We start from the raw sequence: 14,002 nt of genomic DNA on the forward strand, positions 1-14,002 counted from the left end.
AACTCCGCTAGAGATGACACTGCACCAATCCCAGTGAGACTCCCCTAGCTGATCAGACAACGCTTGCATGGTTTATCTGTGAACAGTGGAGCAACTACAGAACTACAATAAACCTAAACAATTAGCAAAACCCGTTGCGAGTCTACCCTAGGAAGGAAAAAATAAAACAGTTTTTACAATTGAAATACACAATCAAGAGTAAAAGCTTGATTTTCAAGCAAATTGAAGAAAAACTGAATCAGAAACAAGATTGAGAACGCCACACAACCTGCAAAGTTATTTCTAGGCAAATCTCTGTCAAGCAGAAATCTCCCTCTTAGTTAATGTACTTTACCATGTGCATTCATAATAAGCATAGTAACCTTAGTTAATCTCCAGAAAATGAGAAATTGGAAATTTGTTAATGCAGATCCCTACTGATGTGTAAGTGGCTCATCGCTCTACGCACCACAATACAGAAAAGGATCTTGAATTTATGAAGAAATCCGGTAACATGCTCAATTTTCTACGATATACAATAATAACAACAAATGGGTTCACAAATAAGAATAATACAACACCAAAATGGTAATCAGCCCACCAGTTTCAGCTATGATCATCATCACATAACCAAACAAGTCACCACAAAGACAGAAATTCATCAACACAGACACTCACACTCATACATTCAAAGTTTTCCTACTTATTCTTACATGCTAATTCATTTTGGACTGTCAGTAGAATAACACAAAAGTGGATTTTTTTTACAGAAAACATTCAATGTGGACAATGAAAATATCCATGAAATGCCATAAAGGCTCAAGATACAGTAAAAACAAATGTAAACTCATAGAATGTATCAATCTCTTGTTAACAGAAATCAAGTAATTACCCTAACTGCCTGTCTCATAAAGAGTATAGACACATACCATAAAGGGTCCAAGTCAAAATGGACATAAGAAAAATAAAGTCTCCATCAATAATAGTTCTAATGACAGCTATAAAATCCCAAGAAATCCAAGCCTGAATAATAATTATGCCTAGACTAAACTAGACTCAAACTAAAATCCTCGGACTAAACTTGAGCCAAACTTTACACAAACTTAACTTGAACAGGTAAAGTTCAAGTACCCTAATACACAAATCACACTTTAAAAAAATATATTTTAAGCATGACATGATCATGGTTAGGGTTACATTGGCAATTCAAGAACATTTACATAGGTAAAAAGACATTAACACTAACCCATTTCTTAAGCTTATAGACATCTTTCATCGTCTACCTCAGCAACCACCCTCCGGGGATCATCAAATTGAAACATCCCACAAGCAATGGCTCATAGATTCTGCACGTCCACACCAATACTTTTCGAGGAAGTCCATGAAAATGATACTTTGGGTACATGATGGAAGCTTAATTCACAATACAGTTTTTTTAATAACCTTTACATTTAAGTAATTCACTAGATGTTCCCCGAGACAAGGGAAGAGATGGCTTTACAGTGGAACACTGATGGGAGGGACGAATGAGTAGGAGCACGTTGATCATAACATCAGAAACTACATCCATATTTGAAATAATGGTGTATTACATGGAAATGTGGCACAACTATTAGTCCTATTATATACCCTTCTAACTGACTTAGGAAATTCATTATAGTTGCACCATCATTAGTTCATTGGATAAGACTCTATGCATTATAAAAAAACACTAATAATGAGAAATAATTTTCACACAACTTTGCACACTTTTCATATTTTAAAAAATTCTACCACAAATAACCCCTCTGATTATTTTTTAGTAATCATTAAAATCTCAAATAACTTTCTTACTCAGTCATTAACCTTTCAAAGTCTTCATCTTCTTGGTTAGTTTAATGTTCCCCTCCATCTGCTTTATTTTCTGGTATATTTCATCTCAATAGTTGTCAAGTTTAGAGTAACCCTCGGATTTCTTTCTTTTCCATGATCTCAAATATAATTGTTTCTCTCTTTTTTAGCACCACGTCTTTTGGTCATACACTCCATCAATGTGAATAGAAATAAATAAATAATACAAATCAACATTATTATTACTGGTGTTAGGATATATTGTAGACCTCCACCACCAACACTACAAAAGCACTCACATACTTTCTTAAAACCACTCTTTATTCCCTTTATCCAGGATCCTTCGACCTTACAAGCACCATGCTTTTATAAGGACTTAATCTCAGATTTTAAATTAGTTATGTTAGTGATGTATGACTCAAGCACTCCACTATAGTCAGGCACATAGGTACAACAGTTCTTAACTCCATTTACTTTACAGACACCGCCCTCCTTCACCAAGATAATATTTAATGCAAGGAAAATTTGCATCAGCATTACTACAAGTGATAACATTTCTATATTCACTAGCTTAAAATACCCTGCTGTCTCCTTTGCAACTCTATCTATAACCCTAGACAAACGTTTAATCTTCACATCATTCATGGCTATTGTCATTGTCCCCCCTAACTTTGGGGCTTCAGACCTCCTGTTTTTCTGACTTCATGTAACTCTGGGGTTTCGTCATCCACCCTATCACCCTTTCCTCCCATATTCAGTCACTCTACTGTCCAATACAGTCTGTTCCTTCAGCTTCTTGTGGTCCCACTTGTGTGATACCCTTCATTCCTTCTCTTCTCTTACGTTCTCCTCCTCTTCATGGCCTTCTTCCTGTTGGGACAAAGGGAGTCTGTTTATGTTTGAAATGTTGTTTTTCATTGTTTCTTCTTTTTTCCTTTTAGGGAGGATCAACATTGATGCTGCATGCAATATTGGCAGAATGATTGGTAAGTAGGGGCTCTTGTTGGTCTCTGATTCACCCACCTCCTTACAGAAACTCTTTCATATTTCATGTCTATGAAACTGTAATAAAAAATCCTAACTTATGGTGAAGTCAGATTTTAAATTACAGTTTTGGAAATGCCACTTTTAGAAAGCTGGTATTTTCACGCCTTAGCGATTTAGTGCCTGCAGCCTGTCTCTGGGTCACATAAATGGATGTAGTTGACAGTTCGGCTTCGTATATTCCTCGTAGAGAGCAACACACAATGGGGAGGTTAGGTGTGACTGGATAAGCCATCACTGGCAGGATGGGAGTGATGATCTGGGCCCAAACCTACTTAAACTTAAATAGACCGTGTTCTGTCTCCATAGAAAGGGCTGCATACCCCCTAGTAGTTAGGCTGCAGCCAGAATGGCAGGGCACCTTTGCACTTTAAAAGCACACCTCTAGAAGTTTCTTCCCCACTTCAAATGCACATATGCGTATAAGTACTGGACCTCAGACACCACCTCTTCAGTACACGTCTGGACCTGTGGATACTCTGGCAGGAAAAAGGACTGCTGTGCTACTGAAAGGACTTCCACTCTGCTGTGCTGCTGCTCTGAAGGACTGCTGCTCTGCTGTGATGACCTGCAACCTGCTGCTCTCTTGCCTGGGTGAGAATGACTGGACCTGCTTCTCTTGAACCCAGAATTCAGACTGACTCCAAGGGCTAGTTAGCTGGCCTCCTGATCTGAGGCCTTAGGAACACAACAGGCTTCCAACAACCTTGTCCCTGCACCTGGTCCCTACCATCTATGAGCCTACTCTGACAAGTGGTGCCACCACAGTCCTGGACCCTTGGAAGTGAGCTTAAGATTATCTGCCAGCCGCAGTGGATCCAGTGGAATTGGTGCATCTCCTCTGCTGGTGGGGCAAACCTTAGCCGAACCAGTAAATCACTGTTGCTGCGTGGATTGGACTTGTCTCATAGACCCACATCGGCTTTGCAACCCCATCAGAAGCGCTGCTGCACAACACATCCTCGGTGCAGGCCCACGCATCCCTTGTGAACGGCAGCCTCGATTACAGGCTGCATTTCTTAGGGGGGGGACAGTAGGGGGTTGGGCCCATATCAACAGCCACCTTGAGCCTCTAACAATGTACAAGAAACAAAAAGAAAGGTGGCTGCGTTGATTCACTTCACTTTACTTAAGGACAAGTTAATCAATGAACTAGGCCTGTGTATTCATTTCACATTTCATTTAACATAGGTATTATGTTTTAACATGTCATAAAAAGGAGAAACACTTGTCTTTGACATCATTTAAGGGTACCACACAAAAGACAACAAACGATGACAGCGTATGCTTACACCTGGTAATAAGAATGGCGCAGTAGACACAGGGCAATAATTGTTATACATTAATACCTAACATAACTGAAAGTAATCTACATTTAACAATGATAAAACCCTCTGGCACAAAAAATATTGGACTGGTCAAAACAATTGACTTTAATGTGTGGCTCCAAATCCACCAGCACTTTTTAACACTCATTTGTTAAATTTAGAGAACTTTCAGTTATGTTAGGAATGAATGTATAACAATTATTGCACTGTGTTTCTCCAGTATTGAATCTTTTATAGATTCACATGCTTGAATCTTCCCCATTGTCATGGTGGGAGTCCCACGGTAACATAAGAAATAGCAGTAATACAACATCACCATAGACCTCCATAGAACAGAAAACTCACTTAAGTAACTTTTCAGCATCATTTTAAAACATCCAAACTTCAGCAAATCACAGCTGAGACCTCAGAGTTCTCTTCCCCACAGAGCCACCATACCTCAACTGTCTTACCACACGTTGTGTGATAGGGAGTCTCCATGAGCTCTGTTCAGTTACAGATTTCTTCTCAACTTTTGACCTCCAGTGTCAGCTTTAGATACTCTCAAGGTATTTCTTGGACTTTATACTTTTGACCTTTCTGCGTTTGAGATTCCAGAACCTAAAAAAGGGCTATGTAGGTCCTGCAAGACCTGTGGGAAGTGGAAGCTGTTCTCTGAAGAACCCCACAAACAGTGCCTATATTACCTCTACCCTGACCACAAACCCAGGGAATGCAAGTATTCCCACACTTTTTCAGCTAAAACCCTCAAAGATAGGGAGGGTAGGCTGTTACTCTGGCTACAGAAGAGACAGGCTGCTTCAGATTCGGAGTCTGAACCTGAGGAAAAGGCCTATTTTTCCTCGAAGAAAAGAAAGGAGGTCAGTCCCTTCTCACATCATGGAGAGTCTACGAGATCAAAGTCCCAGGACAAATTAGACCCTAAACACCAAAAGAAACCTCAGTCAGAGGCCTGAAAGCCCTCTTCAGTTCCTGCGTCTGCTTCTCTGACTCCTCTCAGAGACCAATCTTCTCAACCGTCGATGGCGCCATTGTCGAAGATTCCACTCTCCTCAAGAAAACCAGAGATTCCTGAACCGTCGACAGCTTCATCGGCGACGACTACAACGACGACGGTCAAGATGTCGACGGCAGCTACAGTGGCGGGAACTGCGACAATGGTAACAATATCGATGAGGCCTTCACCGTCAACGAGAATTTTACCACTCACCACAGGCTCATAAATGATTACATCGAGGACGTTCCGCAGACGAAGGCCGTCCACGCACCGTCGACGGTACCACAGACAATCACATCGGCGGTTGCACTGTCGTCAAGCCTATCGATGGAGGGAAAAATCTGTCTCCTTCAGCCCAGGCAGTTTCATGATTTCTCCAAAATATCTCCTTTACCTCCTGCTCACCTTTTGGACTTCCAAGCATCAGAGGATGAAGGTATGTTTTGCCATGCATACAGTCCATCACAGTTAAGGGTCAATTGCCAAGATTCTGATGATGAGAACATTTAGGGCAATGATCCATATTCTTACCTGGCAGGGGAATTTTCTTTTGCAGAAAGAGACACATCCGTCATGCAGAGGCAGGATTCCTTCCAGGAATGTTATCCTTACGATGACAGAGAGGAGGAGTGCCATCAGTTTAGGGAACCATCAATGAATGTTACAGTTTCTCTGGCGTCTGATCTCCATCACATGCTTAATGACTATTACAGGCGTTTTCCCGATGCAAATGCTCCTCAGAGGCCATTACCTCCCAAGCCAAAATACTCCCAAATCCACAAGAGAGAAGACCCTCCTTCCTTCTATAGTCATCACAGAGGATACTCAGGATGCTCAGACAGAAGAAGCGGAGATACAAATGGACACAGATGCCCATGATGAATGGGATGACTACAGAGCCTCTATGCCACCGTCTCCTAACCCTCCTGCTGCGGATTTGCATATGGCCATGTCTGAACTGGGGTAGCGGAGTAAGCTACAGAATGATGATGGATTAAACCCAGATCAGTTGACTGGGGGTGAGTGCTTGCAATGTTCAACACTCCGTCCATCATCCCCATTGCTTTTGCTTTGTTTGCACTAAGTTGGCAGGGTATGCCCAGACGTGGGTCCCTTGTTCACTTTGCCACTGGATTCAAGCTAGCCTGGCTGATGACGGCTGATTAGCAAGAAACCGGTCCCAGGATGCTTGTTTCCGGTCCAGGGAAGACATGGCTTGGCAGTTCGGGCTGGACTCTTCCCATGAGGATTGTATGACATAATTTCGAAAGACAAAAATTCGACCTACAAAAATATCGCAACAAAAATATCGTGGTCAAGAATATCGACATCCTATCTACAACATGGTAAGTACAAAAATATCGATAATTTAATATCGATGTCAAAAATATCGTAATTCAAAAATATCGGTTTTTTTTTAGTTTAAAAATATATGTAAAATAAACCAAATAATACTTATAAATCAAAGAAACATAATTAAATATATTGTATAATATGTAAAATTTATAATAAATATATATAATTAAATGAAACTTTAATTAAACATATATATAATATATAATATATACACTTACTTAATAATTACTTTTAATAATAATTTCTATAACATATAAATTATTAAATATTTATTTAAATTACCAATACATCTATACACATAAAACAATAACATTAATAAATATTAAATAATTACATATAGCAAATAATAATCAATAATTTTAATTTGAATAATTTTTATTATTAATTATATATTACAATAGCTAAAATATTACAAAACATATTTAATATCAGACACAATAAAACTACTAGTCCAACTTCAACAAAAACAACAGTAAGGAAAATGTTGGATAGCGTAGGGGTAAAAATATCTATTCCAACTCCCGAGAGTGCAACAGTAGGGAAAACATTGGATAGCGTAGGAGTAAAAATTACTATTCCAACTCCAAAGAGTGCAACAGTAGGGAAAGTGTTGGATAGCGTAGGGGTAAAAATTACTATTCCAACTCCAGAGAGTGCAATAGTAGGGAAAATGTTGGATAGCGTAATGGTAAAAATTACTATTCCCACTCCAGAGAGTGCAATAGTAGGGAAAGTGTTGGATAGCGTAAGGGTAAAAATTACTATTCCCACTCCAGACAGTGCAACAGTAGGGAAAACGTTGGATAGCGTAGGGGTACAAATAACTATTCCAACTCCAAAGAGTGCAACAGTAGGGAAAACGTTGGATAGCATAGGGGTAAAAATTACTATTCCAACTCCAGAGAGTGCAATAGTAGGGAAAATGTTGGATAGCGTAAGCGTAAAATTTACTATTCCCACTCCAGAGAGTGCAATAGTAGGGAAAGTGTTGGATAGCGTAAGGGTAACATTTACTATTCCCACTCCAGAGAGTGCAACAGTATAGAAAACGTTGGATAGCGTAGGGGTAAAAATAACTATTCCAACTCCAAAGAGTGCAACAGTAGGGAAAACATTGGATAGCGTAGGGGTAAAAATTACTATTCCAACTCCAGAAAGTGCAATAGTAGGGAAAGTGTTGGATAGCGTAAGGGTCAAATTTACTATTCCCACTCCAGAGAATGCAATAGTAGGGAAAGTGTTGGATAGCGTAAGGGTAAAAATTACTATTCCAACTCCAGAGAGTGCAACAGTAGGGAAAACGTTGGATAGCGTAGGGGTAAAAATTACTATTCCCACTCCAGAGAGTGCAATAGTAGGGAAAGTGTTGGATAGCGTAAGGGTAAAAATTACTATTCCCACTCCAGACAGTGCAACAGTAGAGAAAAGGTTGGATAGCGTAGGGGTAAAAATTACTATTCCAACTCCAAAGAGTGCAACAGTAGGGAAAGCGCTGGATAGCGTAGGGGTAAAAATTACTATTCCAACTCCAGAGAGTGCAACAGTAGGGAAAGCGCTGGATAGCGTAGGGGTAAAAATTACTATTCCCACTCCAGATAGTAAAACAGTTGGGAAAGCACTAGATAGCATAGTGATTCTATTAACATTATAACCAATTTAATAATTTCTTATAAAAAAATTGCATGTTAACAATGTTTAAAAAAAAAAAATATTATTAAATACCAATTATGTAAAATTAATATTTAAATAAATAAATTTTAATTACATCCCACACTATTCCCCCTTTAACACACAACACACTACACATAAAAATTCACATAATTAATTTAATTATGAATTAATCACTTAATAAAATTAAATCACCAATTAATTACTAATTAACAATTAATTAATTAACTATAACAATAAAGAAATATTATTAATAAACTAATTATAATTTATATAATTAACAAAATAATAAAGTAATTTTACAATTAATAATTAATTAAAAATTAATTAATCTATTAATCACATTAATTACCAATTATTAATTGATTACAAATTATTTAATCATAAATACCAATGAAACAATACATATTAATTCATTAATTATAATTACATTACTTCCCACCCTATTCCCCTATAAACCCACAACCCACTACACATTAAAATTCACATAATTAATTTAATTATCAATTAATCACTTAATAAAATTAAATCACCAATTAATTACTAATTAACAATTAATTAATTAACAATAAATAAATATTAATAATAAACTAATTATAATGTATATAATTAACCAATTAATAAAATAATTGTACAATTAATAATTAATTAACAATTAATTAATCAATTAATTACCAATTATTAATTAATTACCAATTAATTAATCATAAATACCAATTAAACAATACATATTAATTCATGAATTATAATTAAATTACTTCCCACCCTATTCCCCTATAAACCCACAACCCGCTCTGATACTAAAACGCTAAATTAAATGTAAAATAATTATAAATCTCTAAACATTTATTTTTAAATGTATTAAAATACATTACAATAATCTTTAACATACAAATAAAATACATATTAAATGACATTACACTAAATAAATATCGATATTATTGACATCGAAATTTTTACTTACGATATTACTTACATCGATATTAATTACTTCGATATTATTTACTTCGATATTACTTACCTTGGGATCGATATTCTGTCCATCGATATTCTTGACTTCGATATTCTGTACCTACGATATTAAAAACACGATATTATTGTAGGTCGAAATTTAAAACTCGATATTTTGGCTAACCACCTCCCAGGAGGCATAGGGTCAGACTGATTTGCATATGGCCATGTCTGAACTGGGGTGGCGGGTGGAGCTAAAGAATGATGATGGATTAAACAGAAATCAGTTGACTGGGGGTGAGTGCTTGCAATGTTCAACACTTTGTCCATCATCCCCTTTGGTTTTGCTTTGTTCACCCTAAGTTGGCAGGATATGCCCAGATGTGTGTCCCTTGCTCACTTTGCCACTGGATTCAAGCTAGCCTGGCTGATGAGGGCTGATCAGCCAGAAACCAGTCCCAGGATGCTTGTTTCTGGTCCAGGGAAGACATGGCTTGGGAGTTCGGGCTGGACTGTTCCCATGAGGCACAGGGTCAGACTGATTTGCATATGGCCATGTCTGAACTGGGGTGGCGGAGTGAGCTAAAGAATGATGATGGATTAAACCCAGATCAGTTGACTGGGGGTGAGTGCTTGCAATGTTCAACACTCCGTCCATCATCCCCTTTGGTTTTGCTTTAATCCCCTCCAGCAGATATAGGGGGATTTCATGATCTTCTATAGCGTGCCTCCAAATGTTTTAATTTGACAATGCCAACAAAATAAACTGAGTGTGTCAGGACCCTGCATGTCTGTGCTGCTGTCAGGAGAAGCAAAGTATGTTTTAGACGTCCAGGGGTAAATCTTTGGGAAACCATAGCCTGAATCCATGGAGGTTGGGATTTTTAAGATTGCCACTCTATTAGTTAGGATTTCAGAGGTATTTGATGCGTTCTTGGAATTCCTTTGTTCTGTGCTCTGGGAGTTCTAAACTTCGCACTTCAATTTTGACTTTGATAAGAGAGTATAGTTTAACGGAATCTCCAGAGTTTTAGAGTAGTTTTAGAATTTAAAAGCTTCATTCAAAAGAAAACTTAGTTTAGATAGAAATTCCGAGTTCGCATACCCTCTGTGAAAAGGTGCGGAGTTGAAGAGGGAGCCTGCTTCGAAGTCGTAATAGCTGGTTCTGGACCAACCAGCATATTGAGTTTCAGTCGGAAAATTCAGAGCATCTGGAAAGAGGAGTTGAAGTTCTGAGTCAGAGCAAATTCTCTCAGTAGTTCCTGGTCTTCCAAGTCATCGCAGAAGACTACAGAAGCCCCGAGACTGCGCAATCACCCCACAGAGGCTTTGGATCTTCTGCGTCATCATAGAAGATAGTACGAAGCGTGAAGGGCTTTGAGTCTGCACAGTTTTCCTCAGCAGTTCTGGGTCTTCTGAGCCATCGCAGAAGACGGCTTGGAGAGTTTGGGAAACTGAGCTTACGCAGTCCTCACTTCGCAGAATTACATTAAAAAGACAAAGTCTGCATATATTACTGAGGAGGTTTCAGTAGCGGAATTGTGCAGACTCTTTACAGAAGACATCATATTGAAGAAGATCGGGGGAGTAGTTTCCCCTCATTAGATTTAAAGATAGTATTCCCTTCTGGCGTTTTACCTATAATTCTCATTCCCCTTCCTTTCCTACCCAGTACCTTTTTGTGAGTAAGCAACTGCAGTCACAAGAAAAAACACTGTGATTGACATTGAAAAAGGTTGAACTCTTTAAGAGTCCTACACAGTCTACACATAAACTATTGAAGAACGCAGAACTCTCAGAGTCCTTTCTTACATTTAAAGACTACTAATAACCAAATATAGAAGTAGTAGGAGAGAGGAAATAATTCCAATCCGACTGGTGAGAAGTGAAAGGAAAAGTAAAAATGTAATGATGTTGAAATTAGTTCTGAGGTTATGATAATGCTGTTTGTTATATTGCTTCAGGTATTCCTTCACACAGCAGTAGCCACTAGAATTGAAGAAGGTTTTGAACCAGAAGAATCTACTGCCAGGGAGTCCACCGGTTGACAGGAGTTGTCTCTTATCTGTCCCATTCCCCTTTCCCCTTGATATTGACATAAAACTGTTGGTTGCTAGGTGGCACTGGAAGGAGGGCATTGGGAGCCTGCTTCCATTCCTTTCCTGTGGAGATTTAAGGATTGTGACAGATTGAAGTGCCCACTTAGAATAGCTCCACCTGAACAGAATGGCAGAAGGAATTAGTTTAAAATCTCTGGGAGATATGTAAGAAATAATTCAAAGGGAGTTGTTAACAGTGAGAGAAGAACATAAGAATCTTAGACAAGAGATTAGAGCATCCTGTCAAGAAACCAGTACTCTGTCTTTAATGGTAAATTATTTTATTGCAGGGTCCACTCCATTGCTACAGTAAGACTCCACAACCATGCCTTCTGAGCAATCAGAAGGTTCGGTGGCTCAAGTAGTTCATACAGTATCACCTCTTATTCCTCTAGCTCCTCCTGAAAGGTATAGTGGCGATCCTCAGAAAGCTCAAGTCTTTTTTTACCTAATGTTCATTGCATTTTATGTGTCGTCCAGCCTTATTCCCTGATGCCCAGTCACGTGTGGCATTTGTTTTGTGCTATCTGAGTGGGGATGCTGCAAATTGGTCAATGCCTTTAAAAGAGAAAATTGGTCCATTCTTATATGATTTTGATCATTTTAAAACAAAGTTTTTAAGAATATTTGATAGAAGAATGGTGTCTCAAGCTACTGATAATGAGCTGTTGGAGCTGCGCCAGGGAAACAAAGCGTTGGTGACTTATTTTGCCCTTGTCAATAAATTAATTGCGGAGACTAATTGGCCTGAAGAGAAAAGAGCTGCCCTATTCTACAGAGGCTTAGGTGATGATTTAAAAGATGTTTTAGCTCAAATTCCCAATCGGCCCACTGAGTTAGCAGCTCTAATAGACTTGGTGTTGGAAATTGATTTTCGAGGATCAGAACAAAACGGAGAAAAGAGAAAAGACTTTAGGCAAAATACTTATCAATTTGACCGAATGAGACCAGAGACAACAAAGAGTTCAGAGAATTCCCAGGGAGTGGGGCCTATGCAGATGGGAACAGTAAGAGGTCAGTTAACCAAGGAGGAAAAAGATCTGAGAAGACAGAAGAATATCCGCCTTTATTGTGGCAGGTCGGGAAATTTTGTAAAAGAATGTCCAAAGAAGCCAAAGAGCTTTCAGAAGGGAAATGACAAGAGCCGCCAGTAGACGAAGTTGCACTGGTGGTGGAGAGTTCTAAGATGACTCCAGAATCACATCAGATCATGAATACTTTACAGACAATGTCGCCCCATCTTATTTTACATCTAGCTATCAAATTCAGAGATCGAGAAATTCCTGGAGTAGCAATTATGATAGATTCAGGAGCTACAGGAAATTGCTGTGATTTGAAATATGCTCAACGAAGGGAAAAAAGGCTCTCATGAAAGAAAGAAGTGAACCAGTACGAGCAGTCGATGGGACTAATTTGTCTTCAGGCCCCATCATCTGTTATACTGAACCCTTGGAGTTATGGAAGTCAGATGAACACCATGAGACCATCCAATTCAATCTTATAGATGCTCCACAGTTCCAGCTTATTCTGGGTTTGCCTTGGCTCTCGGACCATAATCCAACTATAGACTGGGAGAACAGAACTGTAGAAATGAAATCAAGTTATTGTTTAGAGCATTGTTTCCTCAAGAGAGAATCGAATTTAGGACCATCCCAGGCATCTTTATTATCCCATGTTGGAGAGTCTATTTGTTGAATTGATACTACGAATGTACCTTCGGAATATGAAGATCTTCGAGATGTTTTTAGTGAAATCAAAGTTGAAAAACTCCTGCCTCACCACCCATATGACTGTACTATAGACCTTGAACCTGGTGTTGTGCTGCCATGCAGTCAAAGCTACGCTTTAACAGAAAGTGAAAACGAATATCTAAAAGAATATCGCAACAAATACTTGGCTAATGCATTCATCCGGCCATCACAGTCATCGGTTTCCTCTCCACTTTTTTTCATTCTGAAGAAGGAAGGAACTTTGCGAACCTCTATTGACTACAGAGCCTTAAATTGGATCACAATTAAGAACAGATACCCATTACCTTTGATTTCAGTTTTGTTAGATCAGTTGAAAGAGGCTCAGATTTTTACTAAACTAGAATTGCGTGGAGCTTATCATCTTATTAGGGTTAAAGTGAGTCATGAGTGGAAGACAGCTTTTTGAACCAGATATGGTTTATTCGAATATCAAGTGATGCCTTTTGGCCTTTGTAATGCTCCAGCAGTGTTTCAACATTTTATCAATGATGTAATGGGAGAACTTATTGACAAAGTTGCAATTGTGTATTTAGATGACATCCTGATTTTTCTAAAGATCCTCAAGAACATTCAACACATGTATGAACAATATTAACTCGGCTACTGGAGAAGGATTTATATGTGAAATTGGAAAAGTGTGTTTTCAGTACCACCACTGTGGAATTCCTTGGATTTGTCTTGTCTCCAAAAGGAGTAAGTATGGATCCCAAAAAAGTAAATTCCGTTGTCACTTGACCTTCCTCAAAGGAAGTTAAAGAAGTTAAAAGGTTTTGGGGTTTTGCTAATTTTTACCGTTAGATTATTTCGGATTTTTCCCACAAGATTCTTCCCATTACTAAATTATTAATAAAAGGAATCAAATTCCAGTGGTCCTGAAGAAGCAGACCAAGCCTTTGTGTACTTAAAAGAAAGTGTCACTACAGCTCCAATTTTGCTCCATGCAGATCCAGCAGAACCTTTGTATCTTGAAGCAGATGCGTCTGATCAAGCAATTGCAGG

General features: G+C 38.5%; 1 protein-coding gene across 1 annotated transcript in view; it reads left to right on the top strand.

Annotated features, from left to right (window-relative positions):
- Window positions 1-14,002, top strand: part of LOC146830921 (uncharacterized) — a 250,207-nt gene that overhangs the window by 216,747 nt on the left and 19,458 nt on the right. The window contains exon 4 of the mRNA XM_085605109.1: window positions 2,751-2,795. Within this exon, the coding sequence (XP_085461235.1) occupies window positions 2,751-2,795 (45 nt within the window). The remainder of the gene's footprint in view (window positions 1-2,750; window positions 2,796-14,002) is intronic.

The sequence above is a fragment of the Triturus cristatus genome, chromosome 5_1 (genome assembly GCF_964204655.1).
Source record: "Triturus cristatus chromosome 5_1, aTriCri1.1, whole genome shotgun sequence".
Taxonomy (NCBI): domain Eukaryota; kingdom Metazoa; phylum Chordata; class Amphibia; order Caudata; family Salamandridae; genus Triturus; species Triturus cristatus.